General features: G+C 43.4%; 4 protein-coding genes across 5 annotated transcripts in view; all 4 read right to left on the bottom strand.

The window, feature by feature from the left end:
* pdxkb (pyridoxal (pyridoxine, vitamin B6) kinase b) overlaps window positions 1-5,069 on the bottom strand; it is a 37,123-nt gene extending 32,054 nt beyond the window's left edge. The window contains exon 1 of the mRNA XM_056292202.1: window positions 4,989-5,069. Coding sequence (XP_056148177.1) covers window positions 4,989-5,069 — 81 coding nt within the window. The remainder of the gene's footprint in view (window positions 1-4,988) is intronic.
* Window positions 5,070-6,483: 1,414 nt separating this feature from the next.
* Window positions 6,484-10,196, bottom strand: LOC130123213 (uncharacterized). Of its 2 annotated transcripts, XM_056292346.1 has the most exons (4): window positions 8,831-10,196; window positions 8,683-8,743; window positions 6,990-7,114; window positions 6,484-6,764 (listed from the first exon to the last, which is right to left on the bottom strand). In XM_056292346.1, the coding sequence occupies exons 1-4, from the start codon at window positions 10,113-10,115 to the stop codon at window positions 6,736-6,738; spliced, it is 1,500 nt and encodes a 499-aa protein (XP_056148321.1). In that variant the 5' UTR covers window positions 10,116-10,196; the 3' UTR covers window positions 6,484-6,735. The 2 variants fall into 2 exon arrangements, with proteins under 2 accessions (XP_056148321.1, XP_056148323.1); XM_056292348.1 differs by lacking the exon at window positions 6,990-7,114.
* A 248-nt stretch (window positions 10,197-10,444) lies between these two features.
* On the bottom strand, window positions 10,445-12,806 carry LOC130122478 (mucin-5AC-like). Its single transcript, XM_056291410.1, has 4 exons — window positions 12,762-12,806; window positions 12,013-12,145; window positions 10,635-11,674; window positions 10,445-10,483 (listed from the first exon to the last, which is right to left on the bottom strand). Exons 1-4 carry the CDS (start codon window positions 12,804-12,806, stop codon window positions 10,445-10,447), a joined length of 1,257 nt encoding a protein of 418 aa, XP_056147385.1.
* Window positions 12,807-16,186: 3,380 nt separating this feature from the next.
* Window positions 16,187-25,207, bottom strand: part of itsn1 (intersectin 1 (SH3 domain protein)) — a 68,135-nt gene continuing 59,114 nt past the window's right edge. The window contains exons 35-46 of the mRNA XM_056291580.1: window positions 24,135-24,216; window positions 23,823-23,921; window positions 22,587-22,670; window positions 21,959-22,042; window positions 21,606-21,737; window positions 20,688-20,768; window positions 19,866-19,987; window positions 18,992-19,074; window positions 18,694-18,777; window positions 17,369-17,433; window positions 16,796-16,904; window positions 16,187-16,493 (exon numbers count right to left, since the gene is read on the bottom strand). Coding sequence (XP_056147555.1) covers window positions 16,345-16,493; window positions 16,796-16,904; window positions 17,369-17,433; window positions 18,694-18,777; window positions 18,992-19,074; window positions 19,866-19,987; window positions 20,688-20,768; window positions 21,606-21,737; window positions 21,959-22,042; window positions 22,587-22,670; window positions 23,823-23,921; window positions 24,135-24,216 — 1,174 coding nt within the window. The 3' untranslated portion in view covers window positions 16,187-16,344. The remainder of the gene's footprint in view (window positions 16,494-16,795; window positions 16,905-17,368; window positions 17,434-18,693; window positions 18,778-18,991; window positions 19,075-19,865; window positions 19,988-20,687; window positions 20,769-21,605; window positions 21,738-21,958; window positions 22,043-22,586; window positions 22,671-23,822; window positions 23,922-24,134; window positions 24,217-25,207) is intronic.

Raw genomic sequence — 25,207 nt, forward strand, 5'->3', positions numbered from 1 at the left:
CCTTCTCCAGGCACTTATGATAACCAATAGATAGGCAATGGAAAATTGTTAAATATATAATTATTCTCACCTCCATAGGCTGCCATGCAGTAGTAAACATATTTTTACAATAAAGCGTACTGTATCTGAATATCTTGACAATAAACAACAAATAAAAGGCTTCCTGCAGCAGATTATATAGCTGAATGTGTTCACACCAATATGACAATCTCTCTCCTCATGCTTAGTTAAACTGGGGCCAAATGCTTGTATTCTCCAAGTACATGTAAAACTGTGGTACTATTGATTTTTTTCTGCTATCTTTTTAATGATCTCCCACCTCAGTTGGCAGAATAGTTCTTCCTATCTGAATGTATATTTTCTGGGTGATCTTCAACATTGTGCTGAGCTTCCTGAGGGCTGGCATTTATTTCTTTGCTAAACATAGCACAACATTTAAATGGATCCCTGTAGACCGTTTCCATGCAGCATTCTTTCTTTTTTTCTGTTTTTCCCGAGAGTTCTTTAAAGCTAGCAACAGTTTCTTGAGGTTAACCTGCAGGACATTAATGCTCCGTTTCTCACTTTTACCATCGCTGTGTCCTAGGCTGCATCCCCTCTTAAGACACCCCCCATCTTAATGGGGTTATTCTGAACTCTTCATTTGGACCAGTCACCCCTAACAAGTGTGAGCTAACCGTTTCTAGCTCACTCTTGTCAGTGCCTCTTTATATTTCACTTGAAGTCTTGGACTTTTCTTTTTACATTTTTGCCCTGCCCCCCAACCCCGGGTTCCAGGGCTAATGTTAGCCACCTCAGCACAAGGGGGTTAATGATAACCTGTGAACTTTGGTTTGGAAAATGAGGTTGGATGTCACCCAAATGACTTAGCTGACTTCTTAGATACTGAAATACTGGTCAGTGCAGAGTCCCTGAACACCCCTTCACAAAATCTCTTCTTTTCTTAATGTATTCTGAAACCCACTAAAAGTTCTTAACATTTCCAGATCACAAAAGCTCCTTCCCCTCTATATCTACTGTACACTGCAGCCCTTTATTTAAGCGCGCTCCCTACACATAGTCACAATTCATTCCAATGTCTTCCCAACTTGGAATCCATCTCTCCAGCTACACTGCTCAACCTGCATTACCCATTTGGCTTATTCAAAGCAAAATGAGCATTATAAATGTCATAATAATTACCTAACTCACTTGGCTTTTATGGAGTCCCAGTCAGAAGCCTACCACATCCAGATGCACGTGCTTGGCTTTCCTCTCCAGATATGTTGTCTCAGTAAAGCATTATGAAATTATAAAGAAGATTATTGTCCGAAAAGTGGTAGTGAAAAAAAAATCTGTGTCAGTTGTTTTCATCTCCCCAAATTAACGCTGGTACTTCCATGAAGTATTAAAACTTATTTGTTGAGTGGCATTTCTGGCTAGCTTATTTTCTGTAATGTGCCCATTCTGTATATTGCAGGTCTGTGAAAGCCTGTCTCCATCTTCAGTGATGTCATACAGACGAGTCCTGTGGTAACCAATTACAGTCACGCTTCCTCATTCCTATGAGTGCAGCTCGCTTATCTCTACTTGAATGGCTTGAGTCTTCCTCCTTGTAACACTGAGAGGAACAACCCCTGTTATCATCACCCTTACTGTCATTAATTATCCATCAATATCCTTAGCATCAACCTCATCGTTTTGTTACTCTGAATTAGAGAAACAGACTGTACTGACATTTGTGCTTTCTGTTTATCAATCTATCTTAGACCGTCTGACAAAGCTGCATCCAGGGTAGGAAGCTCCCTTTTTCTTTTACCCACAGGCCACAGTTCCAAAATTAAAGGCCCGACCTGTCATTTTTTTGCCCACATAAATTTGAGGTATATTCACATGCATTATCGAAGAGTTCGACTTAATGATGGAAAATAATAATCGATCGCGGTTGAAAATACAGCCCTGTTTTATTCAAACGTTCACAGGCAATACCAATGTAAACAAACCTTTTACAGCATCACAAAACAATAAAACCCACATTTTCTTGTTGATTAGTGATAGTACTTGTATTAAGAGACCAGTCAATCAATTTGTGAGTAACAGCCGGTTCAATTGCAGTATTTTGAATTTTGGTATGGGGCCGACCCTTTGGTTCACATTTGTATTACAGACTGTGCCTTTAAAAAGTAACATTAGTTCTATCTTTAAGCATACTGCAACTATGGTTGCAGTATGCTTAAAAACATCCATCCATTATCCAAACCGCTTATCCTGCTCAGGGTCATGGGGATGCTGGAGCCTATCCCAGAAGTCATTGGGCGGCAAGCGGGGAGGCACCCTGGACAGGCCACCAGTCCATCACAGGGCCGACACAGACACACACACACACCTACGGACAATTTAGTAGTGATGATTCACCTGATCTACATGTCTTTGGACTGTGGGAGGAAACCGGAGCACCTGGAATAAACCCACGCAGACACGGGGGGAACATGCAAACTCCACACAGAGGACGACCCAGTATGATCCCCCCCCCAAGGGTGGATTACCCCGGGGCTCGAACCCAGGACCTTCTTGCTGTGAGGCGACCGTGCTAACCACTGCGCCACCGTGCCATCCAATGATTAACATGTCAGCCATATTTCAATGTGACAAGTAAAATAATCAGTTTTCACGGCCACATCAAGATTAACAGCATTTTACGGATGGCTAGTGGTAACTACCCTGCTTGGCTGGATTGCCCGTGAACAAGATATTCAAAGAAATACTAAACAAATAGCAATATCACCATGATCATCATCATCATCATCATCATTACATTTATTAGCCAAACAATTTTCAGTAATATTATATTTATCTATTTGTTAAAGGCCTTATGTCAGCTTCCCATAGCAATGCAAAGCAGTCTACAATAAAATAAGGCCTGTCTGTCATTTAATTATTTTAAAGACCAACTTCAGAATGTGCTGGTTAATGTAATTTACTTCTGTGTACCAAAGTACACTCTGCTAAGCTTTATTAGTTAATGGTGGTCAGTCAGACAGTACAGCTGAGTCTTATTCAGCTGTGGTACATATATGGTAGCATCTATAGTAAGTGATCTATATTATCCATCAGAGCAATCATAGAAAACAACCTGGGGCATTGACGGCTAAAAATAGAGATTCACACCATTTTTAATAATCAACTGTCAAGACAAGTAGAGACACAGGCTTGGAGCAATCACCCACAGCATCACCAGCGACTTTTGGACCTTTAGAATAAACAATTAAAACATCAGTCACAATCATTATCTTCACTGCCAATACACTGGCATGTGACATCCTTATCAAAATCACTGTCATCAGTCATCATCCACTGACTGGCAAAACGTTTGCCATTTTAGATCTATAGCGTTTATCATCCCCCTCCTTGTCATCATCATTTTCTGACTGGCCACACTGGGGAACATAACAGGCCAGGGACAATTAGTTTTGGCACCACCATTGGCAGAATGCTAATAGCGTATGTGCCCTTTAACAACATGCATGTCTGTCTACTGGGTAGCTTGTTGTCACGAGGGCCACCTAAAAAGATATTTGAAGTATTTTTTTTTTAGAAGAAAAAAAATTTCAGGAGTAAAATCATCATTTGCATTTTGAGAATAAATTCCGATATTTAAGAATAAAGCAAAATTTAGAGATTAGAAATGAATATAATTTTGAGACTAAAAATCAAAACGGATTAGACAGTGGGCTCGTTGAAATACCTCGTATGGAGAAATATTTGAAATATACCTCTTTAATTAGGTTTAGTAAAAAGGAAATCCTTTCCTTTTTTAACACGCAAGAACAACGTTATGGTCAACATTAGGATTTTGAAGAGACTGTGCCGGTGTGAGATTTGTCCTACCTTGTTGAAATGTCCTACCTGTAACCCAAAACCTAATCCAAACCTGTAACCCAAAATCCTAATCCACACCTACAACCCACATCCTAATCCAAACCTTTAACCCAAAACCTAATCCAAACCTACAACCCAAAACCTTATCCAAACCTGTAACCCAAAATCCTAATCCAAACCTGCAACCCGCATCCTAATCCAAACCTGCAACCCTCATCCTAAACCAAACCTGCAACCCGCATCCTAATCCAAACCTGTAACCAAAAACCCAATCCAAACCTGTAACCAAAAACCTAATCCAAACAAGAACCTCAACCTGCGCATGCGCAGTAAGGTAGAACAAACCGTTATTTTTAAATCGGATGTCGCACATGTTCATAACTAGAATATAATTAGCTTTTGAACTTCTTTTTTTTCCAAAAATTTAATTGAGTGTCATTTCCATATCACCTCTCGGAATTCCTACTTAATTCTCAAATGTTGATGGCATTTGTCGAAAACACTTTGTTTTTGCATTACCTCTACCGTAGAGTTTAGTGACCGTTACAAGGCTAAAGTACACATTACATGTTGAGCCAACCTAGATGGCTAATTCGACAACTATCGAGGATTATATTAAATCATGCTCTCTACAGTTTACCGTCAAATTTAATTCGGTTTTAGCAGCTGGTGACAAGTACCCCTCCCTTGCTTAAGTAACCCACTACTTTAGGCTTTTATTGTCGGCAGCTTGATAAAATCGTGCCCCTTTTCGGCTGAAGTGTTAGATCACGACCAATACATTAGACTGTCGTGAAACCGTTTGGAAACAAAAAACAAAAAACAAAAACAAAACAAGTGGCTGCTGCAGCTAGAATAGCGCTATATAAAATGCAACTCGACTGATCAATTGATGAGCGACACCGAGATTAACGCCGTGTATAAAATTATTTAGGTATTTGTTGCATGCAAATCACCCGGAAACGCGTTTGCCATTTAAAAGCACAGTGGAGCAGATGTACTTGTCAGGTAAGTATTGAGGTTCACCGGGGTTTTTCCCCACCAAGCCCCGCGACTACTGCGCTACTTTGAGGTTATCTATCTATCTGTGTGATTGCGCCGCTAAACCAATACTTTTATCACATATTTACCTGTAATGGAAATGAGGCGCTCTTGTTGCCCACATATCCCCTGACTACATGGCTCTGTATAGACAGAACACGGCATTCCATGGCGCCTCCAAGCCAGCCGAGGAGCGATGCAGATGATCCGTACAAATCACAACTACAACAACCAGAAGAAAGAAAAAACTAAACTAAAAATAATTGCTAATTACTAAATGTGGCTACCCCCGACGCTGTCACACGCAGGATGGCGGGTGTGTGTGTGTGTGTGTGTGCGCGCGCGCGTAATTCCGTGCGTGTCTAGCCGATGATGGACAATATATGTATGTGAATCTGTGCGTCTGTCTATGAGGCACACCAAAAAGGCAAGAAAAGGCAGTAAAATCGGCAGGAATCAATTTGGCAGGTATGTTGGTGTCCTCCACGTTAAGTCCGTAAAAAGTGTCACACGTCCTCGCAGCCCGTTGGCTGTACCCCGACCGACACGAGCACACGAGTAGGCTACTGAAGGACAACACACACACACACACACACACACACACACACACACACACACACACACAATTCTACACAGGCAATCTCCACGACTACCTAAACCCAGTGACGTCACTGGAGGATGCGCATCATCGCAACTGAACTGAATGACAGTGAATGAAGTGCCTATTTTACTTTTATCGGATTGCCCCCCACACACACACACACAAACACACACACACACACACACACACACACTTTCATCGTTTTCCTTCTTCTATCCATCCATCCATTATCCAAGCCCGATTGGGATACAATCGGGGTCGCGGGATGCTGGAGCCTATCCCCGCAGTCATTGGGCGGCAGGCTAGCCCATATTAATTTACTTAATCAAATCCACTATTTGGTTCTACTATAACCAATGTATTTATTTATGAATCGGTTTAGTTTTTGTGGGGTTTGTTTTTGGGGGGTTTTTTTCAAGGAGAGATTATTTTAGCTGTCGGCAGCGAGCAGTGTGTGCGCATATGTGACTCACACCATCTCTATCACGAAGTCGTGACTGAGGGTGGATTTGACTTGGACTAGACTGCCTCAGTCACTACAACAGGCATATGGGGTGGGTGGAGGGGGGGCGAGAGAGGGAAATGCAGACGCACAGAAAGCAGAGTGTGTGTGGCATACAAAGGAAAAACGACTGGGAGAAAATCAAATAAGAGAAGAGAGAAATTGAAGAAGTCGTCTGCTGTTCATGACTGCTCTTTGTAATGACTAGTAAAACGTCCACGCAGCGAGGGAAAATACGAAAAACACAGGAATCTGAGTATGAATTTATATTGGACTGCATTATTCGACAAGGTGTTATCCAACGTGACTTGAAATGCATGATCAAGAAAGTGGTCGAGTTCAAGAATGCAGACTGGAAAAAGCTCTTCCAAATAGACCAAAACCTTTTACGTTAACAGCACGAGGGTAACCATCGGTCAGTTAACTCCACTGACATCCGCGTCACCGTAAATACATGTCAGCCAGACTCCCGATTCAAAATGCCACTTTAATAAAATATCCCATATTTAATCATCGTCACACTGTGTGAACATTCAGTCAGAAAAACAACATCCCTTATTCAGGAATTCTCCCCACACCCGAACTTTGGAAGTTTCTGGTCTTGTCTCTCTCCCCCTCTTTGCTCATCCGTGGAAGAGAAGACGAAGATGGGTAAGGAGGGGGTAATTGTGAATATGATAAAGGAGAGGGAAATGTGGGAAATTAAACGAGTGTGAGAGGTTGTCATCATGGATCATTCTGAGTCCTGGTCCAGTTTGGGCTCTACATAGAAGAGCAGAGAAAAAAGTAGAGCGTAAACATTTCAGGAAAACATGTTCAGTGACATTTCTACCTCAAATCAGCATTTTGTCATTCCACTTGGTGAAACACACCATCTGTTAGCAGGTGCCCCGCAGTGTAGTGTATTCAGACAAAGGAAGTCATTTCATCCCTCTGCCAACCCCCCAATCTCCCCCATCTTCTTGTATCCCCCCACCCCAGACTCACCAGTGAAGGTGAACTGAGGGAAGCTGTTCAGGTCTCCTCCTCCATACAGTTTCTGGAGCTTAGCTTCCTCCTCTAAGAGGCACTTCTCGTAGTCTGGTCCCGCCTCCACCCTCCCTCCAAACATTCTTATTGGATGACAGTGTATGGGTATGGGTGGGTGGGTGTGTGTGTGGGGGGGGGTGTTAGTGAGGGTAGAGAGGAAAGGTGAACAGCAAAGTTTAGCAAAGGTGAAGCAAAGGACAAAAGAGACAGGAGAAGCAACAAGATGAAGAAAGGAGAGGAGATGAGAGAGGAGATGAGACAGGGAAGGGTTGTAAATTTGTAGTGGTTATTGTGCCAGACAGGTTTAATTGACTTAGTCTGTCTGCCTGTCCATCCTGGAATGCTTGACTAGTTTGTACATCTGTCCAGATATATTAGTGCTGGCAGTCGGACTTTGATTACGACACTCATTAAAAGTTCTTTTTGTTTTCAGTGGTGGGCAATCTTATCCAGAAAGGGCCAGTGTGGGTGAAGGTTTTTCTTCCAACCAAGCAGTTACACGCCTGATCCCACTAATCAACCAGTAGTCTTTGCTGAGGAACTTGATTAGCAGACAGGTGTGTAATTGCTTGGTAAGAACAAAAACCTTCACCCACACTGGCCCTTTCTGGATAAGATTGCCCACCACTGAAAACAAAAAGAACTTTTAATGAGTGTCGTAATCATTGGCCACCCCTGATTTAGAGCCTTCTTTGGCGGCATGTCTTGATACAGAGGTAATGCCTGATCCTGATCAGCTGTCCAGATGCACGTGGCACTCATCAGCCATTTCATGACCTTTTGAAGGCGCTAACTTTACTAACTGAAGACTCACTGGCACACACATTCAATTTAGGAACAAGTGGCATTCGATATTCAGCGCAGATGTGTAAGAACAAATTTGGGTGGTTAATAACATTTCATGAATGTGATATTTAGGGTCTGCAGTGGTATAGCGGTCTAAGCACTGGCTGTGTGTTGATGCAGTTGCCCACTGGAGACCGGGGTTCGCGCCCCGGTCTCGTCAGATCCGACTATGGCTGGACTCGATGAAGCAGCTGGATTTGCCTTGTCACGAAAGTGGCGAGGTGTTTCCTTTGAGACTGCCAGCCGGAGAGATGCAGTTGGCGAACACATGCAGTACGAAGGTGGGTGTTTGAACTAAGAATAGGGATCGATTGGCCAGTAAATTGGAAGAGAGAAAAAAAAGGGAAAAATCAGAAATAAATTTAGGGAGAAAAAAATGAATGTGAAATTTCTCTTATGCACTTCTCGCAAGAACAAATAAAGACTGGAGGCCTGTCCAGGGTGTCTCTACACCTGCCGCCCAGTGACTGCTGGGATAGACTCCAGCATCCCTGCGACTCTGATTGGGATAAGCGGCTTGGATAATGGATGGATGGAAGAGAAACTTAAAAAGATGTTTTTACAATTTCATTTAGCAGTTGCTTTTGTCCAAAGCAACCTACATCTGACAGTTAATACAACACAAGCAAGGATCTAGTCAGGAGGCGACAATGCAACCAAGTGTAAAAAAAAAAAAACTAGGTTCAAGTCCGATAGGACATAGGTGTCAACAGGCAGTACACAAAGGCAAAGATGACTACTGATGATGTGATGATTATCATGAGGTTTTCAAGCTGTATTGAGCTCCAACTGTGTATAGCTCTACCTGCACTTGTTGTCGTATTCTCTGATTTTCTCCATGAAGAGTCTCTGGACTGGATCAATGCCTGAGGGACACACAAACAATATATTATTACCGATGACAATCTGTGTGTGTGCACATGTATGATGGCCTGTATGTCTTTTTCTGATACCTTCAGGAATCCCCAGGGTTGAAGTCTGTCGTCCCCCTTCTGCCTCTCCCTCTGCATCCACCTCCTTTCTCCCGGCAGGAGGTGCTGAGCCTGCTCCCTCCTCCTCCTGACTCAATCCCAGTACCTCCTTTGGAGCAGGAGGAGCCATGTTGCAAAGGGGAGGGGAAACAGGAGCAGGTGGTGTGTCTTGTTCTCCAGGTGCTGGATCTGTGGAAGCTGGGCCAGAGGGGACTGTTTTCATAGTAACAGGGCCAAGGATGGGACAGGGCTGGTTCTGAGGGATAACAGCTGATTCAACTTCTAAAGCATTGGTTAAAATTGCAGCTATAGCAAGGTTATCATCCTCAACGGCCCCAAAAAACACCTTCTGCTCTTCTTGTGGACAATCTCTCTCTGTTTGAGTCTCCTGTGGTGGTATTCGAACTGCAGTCTCCTGCCGAGTTATGGTTTCAGTTAAAATATCCCCACCTTGGGTCTCCACTACCACCTCAACCTCAGACAGACTGAGTGATTCAATACTTAGAGATGCATTTGCCACAAACCCTTCATCCCCTCTCTCCTCCCTGCCAATGGCATGCTCTCTTACTTCCCTTCCTCTCAAAATATCATCCATTGCTACTTTATGAGCAGTCAGAGCTTCTCTTTCTACAGCAACACGACCAGGAACCGAGAAGAGCAGTTCTTCCAGTAAAATTTCTGTTTCAGCTTCCAAAGCTTCAGACAGACAGTCAGCTTCAGACAGAGCTTCCTCTGTGAGAACAGTGGTCTCATCTTTATCCTCAGATGCAAAGTCATCCTCCCTCACCGTCCTCTCTGTTCCTTTTCCAACCTCTTTGGCAAATATTTCCGCTTCTATCTCCAACTGAGCTGAGGTTTCAGTGAGCGTGTCACTCTCTAGCATTCCCAATAATGCCTCAACTTCAGCTAAAGTCACTGACTCAAGGGACATGGCCTCCAAAACACCCCCATCCTCTTCCCTTCCATCTCCTCCATAAATAACAGACTGTATTACTTCTTCCTGGCTCAGTGGTTTCTCTGTTAAAACCTCTCCGACATCACCCAGAGCCTTCCTGTTCTTTCCAGCTGTTTCTGGGAATTCGGGTTTCTGTTGTACTGTTGACTGAACAGTTGGTGTCGGACCAGAATAGTAGAGACTCTCCAAAACTAAGGACATTTCAGCCTCTAACGCATCGGTGGCTTCAGAGAGAGACTCTAGTGCTAAAATTTCAACCTCAGCTGTCTCCCCACTGGTGTCAACAGACATAGTCACTGTACTCTCTACCATCCTCTCATCACTGGCGAGTATTGAAGCTCCCTTTTCAAGCGCAGTGTTGGCTTCTTTGAGAATATCAGTTTCTAGTGTTTCCACCATGGCACTGACTTCTGCCATTGTCATCGATTCTAGGTTCATGGCCTCTACCACAGACACCATCTCCTCCTCTCCCATCCCCTCCGACCTTGATTTCTCTGCTCCCCTCTGCTCTTTGCATTGCACCAAATTTCCACAGGTAGTCAGGTGTGGATCAAGCGCCGAAATATGGACAGCTGGAGCAAGTTTTATGCTGGCAGACCTTTTGGAAATTGTTTCAGAAACGTAACAAGGATGCCCGTCCATTAAAACATCCACTTCAGAGTCCAATACTTGTACATCCCCTGAAAGAGGATCCTTTTCTAAAACTTCAGTTGCAGTCTCAGCCTGAGTGTCAGTCATACATTTTTCTCCACTTGGTGTATCTCGGGCTAATGTTTCAGCCTTATCATCGAGTGTAGACGTTGTTTGAATGACAACTTCAGCTGGTGTTACCGACTCCAAGGTTATAGCTTCTATGACTCCAAACTCATCCTCCACTGGCTCTGCAGTTAGAGCCCCCTCCTGAATAACCTCCTCTACTGCCCTCTCCTTTCCCCCTTCACCACCATTCTCTTCCCCTGTCCCAACACATGTTCCTGAGGAGAAGATATGAGACTCTACCATAGAGTCTTTGTTTGCTACTGATACTGAGGGAAATTTCATTGCATTTTCTAAGAAGGTTATGCCTGAGGTGGTGTCAGCGCCTGTGTTGGTCAAGCCATTTCCCACTACTTGGTCTGCTGAATCTATTGTAACTGCTACTGTTGGTTCAACAGGGGCAGTTCTTGATTCAAACGTTGGTATAGATTTAGCACATATTGCTGGTTCTGTTGTATCCTCCACTGAGAGAGGGGTGGGGGATTTATTGGAGTCTTTGGCTGCTGCATTTGCTATCAAGGGTCCTTCTTTGAATTCTGATGTTTCTACTTTGATCTGGACAGTATCGACTGGTGTGGGCAGCACAGGGGCAACGGTGAATTCTGCCGGCCTAACTGTAGTCTCTCCTCTGCCTTCTGTTGTGTTGATCTGTTTTTCTATTGAGGTGGCTGTTGATGATTGTTTTGCAGCATGTGTGGGGACAGCTGATGGAGGTACTGAGGTAGTAGAGGAGCAAGATATTGTCTTCTTGTAAACAACAGCAGCCGCAGCAGAGGCCGTGGGAAAACACGGCAATGACTGCATAGAAGTTTTGGAGGTGGGTGAAGAATCTGCAGTAAGACCAACTACTGATTCGGGGGTTGAATGGGATACAGATTTTGGTGATGCTTGAGAATCAATGGCTGGAGGAGAATTTGGTGCCTTCTTGAAAAGAGGAGAGTTCTCAGAGGAAACATTAATGACTGGTTTTAGTGTTGATGCAGCAGCAGAGACAGACACCGCTGGCTTAGTCTGGGACAAGGAGGAGGCTGGGGTCTTTATGGAGGTGGCGGTAGAAGGTTTAGTGGAACCCCCTGGACAAGGTAGAGGTTTGGAGGAGGCTTTGACAGCAGAAACTGTAAGAGCAGAGAAAGAGTACAAGGTTGGGGGGGGGGTGTACAAAAGAAAAGGTAAAGGAAAGGTTAAAGGGAAAGGGAAGATGGAGACAAGATGGAGAACAACAGGAGCAGCAGAACAGATAAACCCCTTTTTCAGAGCTGAAGAAACCTGATAATCTCAATAGAAATGCTGTTAAATTAATTAAAAAAATATTTGTTTCACACCAGTTAATGATAAATAATATGTAGCATGCTATTTGTCTTTTCCCATCCTGCTCATCTAAAAGCCCAGGGTACACGTTGTAATATAAACAGACTATGTTCTGACCAGTACCAGCAGGGGGCGGGATAATCACCTCTCCTCTGAGAGAAGAGCTGCTCCAGTAGTTTAGGGATGTCAATGGCTGGCTGGGGTCTGGCTTTCTCTGCCGGATAGAACAGAATTGTTATCAATAAAATAATAATATGTCTAATATCATAGAAAACATACTACAGCATAGATATTGGTCAGATTTGAAGAGCAGGTTACTTAAAACCATCTTTTCAATGTAGTTTTTGATTTAAAAAAATGCACTTTATCATGCAACCTCCTCACAAATGGGCTGAACTCAAACCCACAACCCGTTTGGTGTGAGGTGACGGGTCTATGAAGTCCCCCAAGGACAAACCAAGTGAAGACATTCCGGTTTTCTTACTGATGTGCGTTTTGCGTTGTTGTTTACTGGGGTGTGGTGGTTTAGAGCTGAGCAGAGCAGCCTGGGATCGCCATACAACTCTGCAAAAGTCCCTTTGAATGCACTAGTCTCACACACACACACACACACACACACACACACACACACACACACACACACACACACACACACACACATTTAAAAGTTGCATCCAACACATTTCTGCTGTGAGTGCCATACAATGCCAGCTGAGGTGAAGGGCAGTCACGTTAGGAAAAACCCAGACCATGACAAAGTTCTTTGCAGAGGTTGAACACATCAGAAAATAAGTCCCAAACAGACAGGAAGCACCACAGGTTACAAAGCAGAGAAATGAATACATTTGTTAAATAAACGAGGGCAGGTAGACACACTCCCGGTTCTTATGTTACCTTCAAGTAAAACACTGTTCCTCCTCTAAGCAGAGCAGCAGCCATGGTTTGTCTGAATAAAAGAGAAAATACACAACCAGCAGAATCGTCCTTTCCTAAACAAAAACCGAATATAGGGTAAGCCTATTAGTCAACCCTGTAGAGAACCCAATGTCTCGAGCACAACTACTCATCCCAGCATGGCGGCGTTGCTCTGATCGCATCGAAATCATTCAGAGAATAGAGCTGATGGGAGTTTGCACGAAAAAATAAACAAACCCCAAAATATCGCATAACTACTACTAAAAAAAAAACGGCTTAATAGGCATAGCACTAAAAAAAAAAGTCATTCTACTACATTTCTTTCGTCCGGTAAACAGAAAAAACGTGTGCATCTTGAAATATAGGAATAGTAAGCTCCCTCCTCATTGCTCCTTTTCATTTTTCGCTGATTTGTTTTATCGGAGGAAAAGCTGTCCGGCGGAGTCCTGCAGCGCGTTGCAGTTGCGTAAGGCACCAAAACACTCCGCTCGTAAAGCGGCCACGCCTCCTTTACGTTCGCCTCAGCTGTGACATGCGTGTTAGGAAACACCTCACAGAGCTAGAACCGATAGAAGAGACGCTGCCCATTCACGCCCGCCGGTCTAGCCAACGCGCTGGACAGCGTTCACATCACTCATCACGTGTGGGTTTGCCGGCATATTGATGGACATTCGTGCAGCCCATTAGGGTCAATTCAAACGTGTACACCTGTTTCATTCAAGGGGTCACTGACACGGATTAACTTTCATGTCATCTATCTATCCAGCCTTCAGATTTGTGTATAGCCCTAAATCCCAGCGGGCTTTACAGTCACAATCACATTCAGTACAATTTACAGCAACCCCTATCGTTAGACCCTTGAATCAATCGGTCTATGGGAGGGTTTCCGTGCAGCGTCATCAGAGATGCGTGCGCAACTAGGGGGCAGAAAGCAGCTACAGCTCAAGAGATTTTAACCAAGATAGAGCTCAGATACAGCGGAGATGACGCGCAGTTGTTGTGCAATAAACTGCACAAACCGCCAAAAGGAGGGGTGCAAAAGGTTCACCATTCCGAAGGGGTCACATTTTCATTGTTAAACCCGCTTTGGTAGCCCTCAAAAGATTATGAGATGCATAATCTTTTGAGAGCTACCAAAGCGGGTTTGCCCCCCTTGCTGCACACGCACCCAGTGATGTTTGTAAACAGGAGACCCGTCTATATCTGCCTATCTAAAGTATCCATCTACAGTGTCTATCAATAGTATCTATCTACAGTATGTTGTCTGTCAATAGTCTTGCTGAATTTCAGTAAATCAAGAGAAACCAATACAAAATGACAGTTGTAGTCTTGGTCCAACCAAAATTTATTCTGAACATTGAAAGACAACAACGTACATCTTCTTCTACAGTGATCATTAACAGCAGGCTGCCTCTATCACCCCCATAGCTCTCATATATTAACTCTCAGATAGCAGTACTATACAAGACTTGGCAGGTAGAAGGTAAGAACAAGTCTGAATTGAATAAGGTTAGCTTTAGTACAGTGGGGACTGAATGGGCGGAGGTACTGGAGTATTGAAGAACAGCAGGGTTGGGTTTGGGGAAAGGTGGGTAGCTCTAAAACATCATTAATATTCATCAGATTCAAAATACAAGACTGACTTGGACACAAATCCATAAACACAAGCACACACGCACACGTGTGCACTTGCACCTTTTTCCATGGTCAAGTTGCTGTAATTTCCTGTGAGTCTCGCATAATTTTGATTAGACAGTGGGTGGTCACTACAGCAGGCATCAGTTATCTTAATCGCAACAAGGTGGGATACTGTAACCACGCAATCAGTATGGTCCAGTGAACCAGATAAGTGACTTAATTAACTGACTGATCAAGTAATTATCTAAGCAGCTAACAAAGTAACAACCCTGGCAAGCTTACCAAGTACCATTGGTAATAGTTTGTCAAGTTAGCCGCGCAAACATGGCAGCCTTTAGCAAGTTAGAGAACTTTTCTATTCTGTTGTGGTAACAGACCTCAGAAAAAAAATCTGCTTTAATAGCATTGGGGGCGCACGGCCAATACACACTAAAATAATTCTACAAATCTACTAAAATGCTGCAGGGACATCTAAGAGAAATTCTCTTGAATTTTTATGTTGAGAATCAGTCACGTTGCAATCCAGCCGTGACTAGTAAGCAGCAGAGTTCAGACGTATGACAGATATCACCTAAAACACAATCGCAGCGTGCATCAGACATCAGATAAAATTTTTAAGAAATTCTTTACAGTACCTCAATTCAACCTGTCACACCTGGTCCCCAAACTTAATATTTCACCATCATTCTTATTACTATCAGCAATATTATTATTCAGTCATTGTTCTTGAGATCAGTTAAAGAAGAAATTTTGACACTTTAAAATGTAGTTTTTTGATTTTATCTGACACCATATATACATATACACCTGTAGCTGCTCTCCATAACTCTTGATACCAATCCACTGGAATCAATGTTGTACATATGTATATATATGGGTACTACACATTTTCATGGGCCCAAAATCCGCTTTATAGCATTAAGTACATCTGTCATTGACACCAACGATTCGTGACTAGTGCAATAATTTGACAAGCAGCTGAAGGGAAAACATACTGAAATTAAAATGTCAAAATTCCCTTCAATGGAGTATCTCATGGCTGGTTGGCTGAAAAGTTAAGACTTGTGGTCAAACTTAAGTTAAGACTTAAGATAGACCACACTGTACCGTAAATTAGCCTGTCTGCCTTGTCACACACACCTACATACACACTCATTCACAGAGGGTAGGGAGTGGTTGGTAGGAAGGAAAGACGGGGGAGCAGGATTGTCACTGGAATATCTGTTGGACTGTAGCAGAGACAGAGAGAAAATACAGTTAAAAAAAAAGAAAGAAAAGAAATGGACTGGATCTGAGAGAGGACTGGACTGGACTGAAGTTAATATTAATACTCAGTTGGGCTAGCAAACTGGATCAGACCAGACCGGGCTAAAGTAGACTCCATTAGACATGACAGGTTTTTCTATTCATAGTCACAAGTTGGTGCTCGTCAAAGCCCATTTACTGAACATGAGCCAGCGCTGACCTGTTAACTAGCTAGCTGTCGAAACAGCAAACACGGTTATAAGAACTGATTCTCGTTAAGTCGACAATGAGCCAAAGAACTCAAAGGACTATTATCATAGAGGCTGATATGGTGCAAAATGTCTAGTAATTACTTTCCTCAGAAACAATTTATTTTGAAAATCAAACATTTTAACTAGGAAAAAAAATAATTCTGAGTGGATTGGTTAAAGTAGTAAAGATGGGTAGTACTCAGTTGATGCCACCCATAATAGCTCTTTTCCAACGCCTTATTCTGAATGTCCAAGTGGGGTTATGGGGACTGAGCCAGACCAGACCTGACCAAGAAAAACCAGACAAGTCTAGTCGTGCCTTTCAGCCTACTACGAACATGTCAAGGCCAGAGGTCTTGCTCAAAGTTTTACAATTCCAACAGCTGTAGATCTGGTCCTGTCTAGTCCAGTTCAATCCAGTCCAGATTTTATGGTTCTTCAAACAGCTGGAGGTCAAGCCTGACAACGATCTCTCCCGTTGGAACCTCGTGGAGCAGCAACCGCTTTGTGATTGGTCCTTTAGAGCCCTGGTCCTTCTTAATTTCAGCCAACCGGATCTCTGTCCTACCCAGGAAGTCTGGAAAGGGAGAGAGAGTCTATATGAGAGAGAGAGAGAGAGAGAGAGAGAGAGAGAGAGAGAGAGAGAGAGAGAGAGAGAGAGGGAGGGAGGGAGAGAGAGAGAGAGAGAGAGAGAGAGAGAGAGAGAGAGAGAGAGAGAGAGAGAGAGAGAGACTGCGTGTGTGTGTGTGTGTGTGTGTGTGTGTGTGTGTGTGTGTGTGTGTGAGAAGGTAATAGCAAAAACCAATCTGTTCACCTCTACCAAGAGACCGAGTAATAAAAATGGAAATACTTTCAGCCTGTGTATGCGTGTGCACTGACCGTCAGGTGAGAACTGGTCCCGTTCAAAGACAGTGACGCAGAGGACGTCCTGTTCCAAGTCCTTAATGAAGAACTGACAGTTGGAGTTCCACTTTGGATTTAACGTGTCCTGAGGCAACAGAGAAAACGATACCTAATTTAAGTTCCTCAACACTCTCTTCAGAAAATACGAGTTATGAAGAGAAAAAACAGTGTAAAAACAATGTCAAAAATAAAATGATGGTAATAATGGCTTTAGTGCTTTGATGATATAGCAGTAGGAGCTAGGCCTATCCTGAATTTAAGTTTTCGTAGAATTTTATTTTATTTTTATTTTTTTAAGTAAAAGTTGAAATCATGACGTAGTTTATAGTCATCAAAGCAGATGTGGAGCCTTCAAAATGAACCTTTTCATCACAAATGTGGTCTGTGAGGAATCAGGGAAGGAGAAGAACAATGAGAAAAGTAAAATACATAAATAACCCCCTGCAGAAAATCACAAGAACTTAAGCCCTCAAAGAGGTTTAACCCATGTTAACACTGACCAGGAGAATGAGGGAAACCACATACTATGTAAATGGACAAGAACTCTACCTGTAACGTTTTGGTGATATGGCACTGGGACCCCATGGTTACTTCACAGTATGGGTTACTCTTCCCTGAAGACACACATAGTTAGTTAGCTGGCTAATAATCAATGGTGTGTAATATTTAACACGAAGTTCACTTTTTTTTTGTGATTCCCCCCCCCCCCTTTTCTCCCCAATTGTACTCGGCCAACTACCCCACTCTTCCAAGTCGTCCCGGTCACTGCTCCACCCCCTCTGCAGATCTGGGGAGGGCTGCAGACTACCATATGCTTCCTCTGATACATTTGGAGTCACCAGCTGCTTCTTTTCACCTAATAGTGAGGAGTTTCGCCAGGGGGACGTAGTGCATGGGAGGATCATGCTATTCCCCCCCAGTTCCCCCTCGCTCCGAACAGGCGCCCTGACCGATCAGAGGAGGCGCTAGTGCAGCGCCAAGGACACATACCCACATCCCGCTTCCCACCCACAGACACAGCCAATTGTGTCTGTAGGGATGCCCGACCAAGCCGGGGGTAACGCGGGGATTCGAACCAGCGAGCCCCTTGTTGGTAGGCAATGGAACAGACCGCTACAGTCTTTCCGCCACAAAGTTTACTTATTGATAACATATGCAGAGTTTTGATTCTAAGAGATACCAAGGACATTTCTTATGATACACCCTTTTTTAATGGTGCTGGATCACACCTGGATAGGAGGAATTATGGTTTGGATTAAGGGCTGATTGTGGGAGGGCAGCTATCTGAGATGTTATATAAAATGACACCTGTCTGAACTACCAGGAAAGGCTGGCCAATTATGTAACCTTTTGTTTTGCGAAGGAGATACCGACATCCCATGAGAATGTTTCTCTCACATGAAATGAATCAAGAGGACTGAAGGCTTTGTGGGTGCTTATCAAGCCACGGGGCCAGGGGCCTGATAAACTGATCCACCTACATATTGAGACTGGATTCATCTTTGGATGGCCCAAGAGAGGGATTTCCAATATGAGATGTCCCTTAATTCAACAGATAGAGAAAAGACAACTAAAAGCTTCTTTTCTTTCACCGGGCACAAGTCACAATGCTGGGTGAAAGGGTTTCTAATTGATAATTAAATTAACGGAAAACTGCCTGTTGTCATTGTCGCAACCTGGTCACATTATTAACATTCTTTGTTGGGCAGAATGTATATTAGTCACCCCACGCTAAAGAGTCATAAAATATATATTAAAATGACTGATATAAAAAATGTCACATTGTCCCTTTCAACTTGTAACATGGAGTAGGGTATAACAAATATAGCGAGGGAAGTAAGCAGATATGTGGGCATGAACCAATGTTTGCGTACCGTGGGAGCGACAGGGTTTGAGTTCGATTCCCTCTACAATGTTGACCATCAGTCTGCCAATACCTGTAGCCCTCTGAGAGCGGACTGTGAGAAAGAAAGAAAGAAAGAAAGAGAGAAAGAGAGAGAGAGAGAGAGAGAGAGAGAGAGAGAGAGAGAGAGAGAGAGAGAGAGAGAGAGAGCATAGTAAATAGTTGTCTTTTATCTCCAGAATATAGATCTGAAGGTAATAATACTATCTCTGTGCCTTTCATTCAGATATCAAACACAAAAATGGATGGATGGATTGATGGAGTAGTACCAAGGTAAGCCTTCTCTCTCTTCTTCTTTTCTGTCTCAATGAAGAGTTCTGATGCAGCTTTTATCTTCTGGACCCATGCCGTTCTACAAGTGCGCGTGCGCGCGCGTGCGCACACACACACAAACACACAAACACACACACACACACACACACACACACACACACACACACAGTTACAGTAACCGGAGATAAACTTGTTCAATCAGATGAAAAGCATTGCTTTGGATCATTTTATAAACCAAACCACATCTCTACTGGAAATCATGACATCACTATACATACTGTAATGTCTTGTTAAGTCTGATACTTGAATTAGAAAAAATCTCTTCCTAGATCAACCTACTCTTCCAAGTTGATCACATTTCCCCCATTTCCCAGTGGGATATGGATAGGGCTGCAAGGCTCAGGAGGTAGAATGGGTCGTCTAGTAATCGGAAGGTCGCTAGCTTGATCCCCAGCTCCTCCAGAGTGTGTGGAAGTGTCCTTGCGCAAGACACTGAACCCCTAACTGCTCCTGATCAGCAGGTTGGCACCTTGCATGGCAGCCTCCGCCATCAGTGTGTGAATGGGTGTGTGAATGGGTGAATGTGAGGCTTACACTGTAAAGCACTTTGAGTGGTCGGTAGACTAGAAAAGAGCTACATAAGTGCAGTCCATTTACCATATGGAAATCCACTCTGTGTTTTTAGAAAGAGCGCAAACGATGATGGATGATTTAGGGGCAGGTATGCATGCACACACAGTCCTGCTTGCCCCTGTATTTTTTATATGATACAAGGTACATCAGTGATGCACACAGGTGTTATAACTGTGTGCAGTAGAGGTGGGAAACGGACGTTGCATGTGTGTGTCTATTTGTGTTTGTGCAAGTTACCTTTCATTGATACTCTCAGCTCTGATGGTGTATACTCTGTCTATGTGTGAGATGTGGAACAAAGGTTCGTCTCCAGATGGGTCAGTAGGCAGTTTCACCAGTACCTCATTTAGGAAGATAGGCTGGTAGAGAAAAGACAAAAGGACAAAAGATGTAGCATGGCTTTTTGCTGACAACATCGTGTTTATATATAGGTAATGGATAGTTTTAGAGAATTTATCTACACAAGCAGATCCAAGAGAAACTAACGCAATTACAGGTTTTATATGAAGCCTAGTAAAAAAAAAAAAAAAAAAGAAGAAGTCTGAAAGAACTTTAACACTGAAGTCACAATGTGTACAAAGCAACACAAATAAAGAAACAGATGGGTTTTTTTTAATTTTTGATTTCCCCCCCCTTTTTCTTCCAGTTGTACTTGGCCAATCACCCCACTCTTCCGAGCCATCCCGGTCGCTGCTCCACCCCCTCTGCCGATCCGGAGAAGGCTGCAGACTACCACATGCCTCCTCTGATACATGTGGAATCGCCAGCTGCTTCTTTTCACGGGGGACGTAGCACGTAGGAGGATCATGCTATTCCCCCCAGTTCTCCCTCCCCCCTGAACAGGATCCCCAGCCGACCAGAGGCACTAGTGCAGCGACCAGGACACATAACCACATATAGCTTCCCACCCGCAGACATGGCCAATTGTGTTTGTAGTGATGCCCAACCAAACCGGAGTTAACACAGGGATTCGAACCAGCCATCCCTGTGTTGGTAGGCAACGGAATAGACCGCCACGACACCTGGACGCCACAAATGAATGTTTTTGTGTTCTCTTACCGTCTTGTACATGCGGTATTGCAGGTGCGTTTTGGAGGAAAATACTTTGTCAGAGCCAGAGGAACCCAGAGGCTTGGTCACCTAGAGACAAAGGGTGAGAAAGAGGGAGGAAAAGAGGGATACAAGGTGAGACACAGAGTTGTTCTTGCTTTTATCAAATCTGTGGTGCAAGATTAATTATTTATGAGTGATCAATAACGTACTTAAATCATTTATGTATAACGTGGCAACGTAAAGTTACAATTACATCTCAATGGGGCCAAATAAGCCACAAAGCCTCTCTGTGCGCTGTTTCTCTAAGCATTAATCTGGAGTCCCCATCCATCCATCCATCCATCCATCCATCCATCCATCCATCCATCCATCCATTATCCAAACCGCTTATCCTGCTCTCAGGCTGCCAGTCCATCACAGGGCCGACACACACACTAAATTGTACTAAATTGTCCCTAGGTTCACACTTAGGGACAATTTAGTATGGCCAATTCACCTGACCTACATGTCTTTGGACTGTGGGAAGAAACCAGAGCACCTGGAGGAAACCCACACAGACATGGGGAGAACATGCAAAATCCACACAGAGGATGACCCAGGACGACCCCCAAGGCTGGACTACCCTGGGGATCGAACTCAGGACCTTCTTGCTGTGAGGCGATCACGCTAACCACTGCGCCACCATGCCGCCCCTAGAGTCCCCAGTTATTCCTAATTAGTAAACTCAACTGACTATCACTGTTTTTTTATTCCATCAAAAACTAACAAACAGCCACTAGACCATATAGAAAGAGCCCTGAGAGCTGCTGACCAGCTCACAGGAGAAGTAGGAGTAAACTGTCTCCTTGAATCATAGAAGGTTGTTAATGGTCTAATGGTCTTGGTATCTGGGTATCTAATGTTGTACGCTATGAAGACACTGACCTGTGTCAGCAGTAGGAAGTCATTGAACAGGAACCCGTAAAGCTCCTTACTGCTCTTGGCTTTGAACAGCTTTCCACTGTGGAGGAACTTCCTGGGACCCAGACAGTTGGTGACTGAATTAAACACCAGTTGCTATGTACACACAAACAAAATCAAGAGTGGTTACAAACCGACTTCAACACGTACTTTATTTATTGCTCTTTAGGTGTTAATAGGTCTATCAGTGTAAAGGACACATTTAGTTTAAGCTTGTGGTGTGTGAGTGTGAATGTATGTGTAACATGAGAGGGTTTTCCTTTCTCTGAGCAGATATTTGATGTGTGTATTTTTCCTTCATGTGTTGCTGCTGTTACCTCTGATAGGCCCTCACACTGAACGTGAGCCTGGATCCACTCCAGACGGTCTGAGTTCTCCTTCTCCCTGACGCCCTCATTTACCTAGTTACCAACCAACACACACACGCGCGCGTGCATAAGAACTTCCTGACATGGATGAGTTATCGCTCCCTTGACATCACAAGTACCATCAACTAAAAAACAAAAACACAACCGAGCAAATTCAATACGATATCTATAATTTTATTTTTTATGGCGTCAAAATGTGGCTCCTCATAATGGGATCTCCAGTATTCTACTAATTTGTTGATATTCATATTACAAATGCTTTAAAATATTATTGATTACAAGGCACAAGTCAATATAAAGTAACAGAAGTGGTACTGATATAAAGGCAAGAATACAGGCCGATACAGAGACAATGAAAACGACAAGAAAAGACGTTAGTGCTGTCTATTACTGACATTTTGACAGTGTGATTGAGAATTTTAATGCTGTTGGTCGGTTGTGTGTATGTATGTTTGTTGTGTGTGTGTGTATGTATGTTTGTTGTGTGTGTGTGTGTGTGTGTGTGTGTGTGTGTGTGTGTGTGTGTGTGTGTGTGTGTGTGTGTGTGTGTGTGTGTGTGTGCGTGCATGTGTTGTACCTGTGAACACAGCTCCTCAGCTTTCTCCAGGGCAGTTTTCAGATGGCTGTGGTCCGGATGGGATTCTGGTGTATTCTCTAGTATCTAAAGTCAATAAAGACAGACAGATAAATGAATACAGAGAGACAATATCTTTTTGACAAGTTAGTGGTGGGGCAAAACAAATTTGAGGACTTTCAATGCTGGTTTAGCAACACTTCTGAATACCACCTGGTACTAAATTACTGAAACCAAGTAGAAATTAGCTCAACAAGGGTTATCACATACAAAACCAGATTAATACTACGAGTGATAAAAAGTCAGTTACTCTGGTGTCCTCAGTTAAGCTACGTAAGCACTACATACTTTCTTGATCAGCTCAAAAACACTGTTTTGCTAGCCAAGTAAGTTAAAATAAAACAAGCAGTCTGAATTGATGGTTTACTCACATGAAACAAAGGACATAACTTGACATAATAAAAGTTGAGGACGTATGTATGCAAGAAACGTAAGGAAAAAAATATAATAATAGTAATAATAACAATAATTACAAATATATAGCACTTTTCTAGACACCCAAAGCGCTTCAAATTGAAGGGGGTGACTCACTTCAACCACCACCAATGTGTAGTACCCACCTGGGTGATGCACAGCAGCCATTTTGCACCAGAACCCTCACCACACATCAGCTTAAGGTGGAGAGGGAGGAATCATTGAGCCAATTACATGGGGGGATGATTAGGTGGCCAGATGGAGACAGCCAGGTTGGGAATTTTGCCAGGACACTGGAGAACCCCCTACTCTTTGCGATGAGTGCCATGGGATCTTTAATGACCACAGTGAGTCAGAACATCGGTTTAATGTCTCATCCGAAGGACGCCATCTCCTACAGCACAGTGTCCCCGTCACTGCACTGGGGCATTGGGATTTGATATTTTTTGTTTTTATTAGGACCAGAAGGAAGACTGTCCCCTACTGGCCCACCAACACCACTTCCGGCAGCAACTCAGTTTTCCTGGGAGGTCTCCTATCCAAGTACTAGCCAAGCCCATACCTGCTTAGCTTCCGTCATTTGGCAGAGCCAGGGTACATGTTGGTATGGCTGCCGGCAAATATATATGGGAATAATGGGTTTTCTTTTGTACTGTGTTCCAATAGCAGATAAACTGTAGAAGTCAATGAATGTCTGAAGTATTGTCTGAGGTATTTTCTGACAAAGTTCATTAGTGTCTGTGGTGCTGTATGTCTCATACATACGTTCTTGATTATGAGTGGGTAGCGCGTGACTCTCTGCATTGGCTTGAGAAGGAAGCTGGAAAGAGGCATTCCCTTACACCTGGGATCCATAGCTAACCTCTGACAGAGACAAACACAGGGACAGAATTAAAAGGAGACAGAGTCAGAGTTAGACTGTGTGTGGTATGTGGAGTGACTGGACACAGTATTACAAAAGTTAAGTAAAACACTGAAAGCAACAGACATCAGAGAGCCAGAAAGTTTTTGAATTTGTCTAGCAAAACAGAGCTGTACTGTGTGTACAAGTGTGTGCATTTTTCGGTGTGGAAATACCTTGAGGAAATCTTTGATCTCAGGATTGTCATCAGTTTTCTGCTGAATCAGTGTAGCTCCATTCAGCTGACATGAGCAGAACCTAAACAAAGCTAAAAATTAATTTCCCGGTAACAGGACAGAGCCGTTCTCGTACCAAAAGAAGGATTTCTAGTCAAAGAGGAGAAATAATCAAATACTTAATTGGAAGACAATGTTACGAAAAAAGGGCAAATCTATGCAGGATGAGCAAGAGGCATGAAAAAAATCTTAATATACTAATGGAAGCAGTTATGAATTCAAAGCAATCATGTATGTGGAGAAAATTCTATACGTTGTGTTTTTATCTGATAGTATACAAAAGGAATAAACAACATGCAATATCTGTGTGGTTTGGCAACATTGGACAGGAGACATTTGGACAAAGTGGTACGTACTGCATCCAGAATTATCGTATATGATCTCGCAACCATAGCAGGAATCTACAAGGCTAGACTACAAGAAGGGCCTTAAAGTTCTAAAAGGACCTCTCTCACCCGACAAACAGCCTTTTTAATTTCCTGCCTTCTCACAAAAGACTTAAAAGTATTAAAACTACAACATCTAGATTCCACAATAGCACATATCCTGAAGCCGTCTGACTCCTTCACACTCTAAACTTAGCACTGCAGGCCGCTCAGTAGGTTTAAATAATTGTGCAATAAGGCAGGTTTTTACTATGCACTTGAAGCACTTTATCTAGTGGTCGTTAGATGTTGCTGCTAATCCCCCTACAGGTGCAAGTGTCCATCCATTATTCAAGCCGCTTATCCTGCTCTTAGGGTCGCAGGGATGCTGGAGCCTATCCCAGTAGTCATTGGGCGGCAGGCGGGGAGACACCCTGTACAGGCTGCCAGTCCATCACAGGGCCGACACGTTCACGCCTAGGGACAAGTTAGCACGACCGATTCACCTGACCTACATGTCTTTGGACTGTGGGTGGAAACCGGATCACCCGGAGGAAACCCATGCATGGGAGAACATGCAAACTCCACATGGAGTATGACCCGGGACGACCCACAAGGTTGTACTACCCCAGAGCTCAAACCCAGGAC

Source organism: Lampris incognitus, chromosome 13 (assembly GCF_029633865.1).
Source record: "Lampris incognitus isolate fLamInc1 chromosome 13, fLamInc1.hap2, whole genome shotgun sequence".
In the NCBI taxonomy this organism is placed as follows: domain Eukaryota; kingdom Metazoa; phylum Chordata; class Actinopteri; order Lampriformes; family Lampridae; genus Lampris; species Lampris incognitus.

Coding starts and splice junctions, on each gene's coding strand:
- LOC130123213 (XM_056292346.1), bottom strand. CDS start 10,115: ATGGTAGAGAGTACAGTGACTATGTCTGTTGACACCAGTGGGGAGACA. Junction 8,744..8,830: donor AACCCTGGGGATTCCTGAAG/GTATCAGAAAAA, acceptor TGTGTCCCTCAG/GCATTGATCCAGTCCAGAGA. Junction 6,765..6,989: donor CCCTCAGTTCACCTTCACTG/GTGAGTCTGGGG, acceptor TCTTCTATGTAG/AGCCCAAACTGGACCAGGAC.
- LOC130122478 (XM_056291410.1), bottom strand. CDS start 12,806: ATGGCTGCTGCTCTGCTTAGAGGAGGAACAGTGTTTTACTTGAAG. Junction 12,146..12,761: donor GAACAGTGTTTTACTTGAAG/GTAACATAAGAA, acceptor TCTATGCTGTAG/TATGTTTTCTATGATATTAG. Junction 11,675..12,012: donor GCTCTTCTCTCAGAGGAGAG/GTGATTATCCCG, acceptor CTGCTCTTACAG/TTTCTGCTGTCAAAGCCTCC.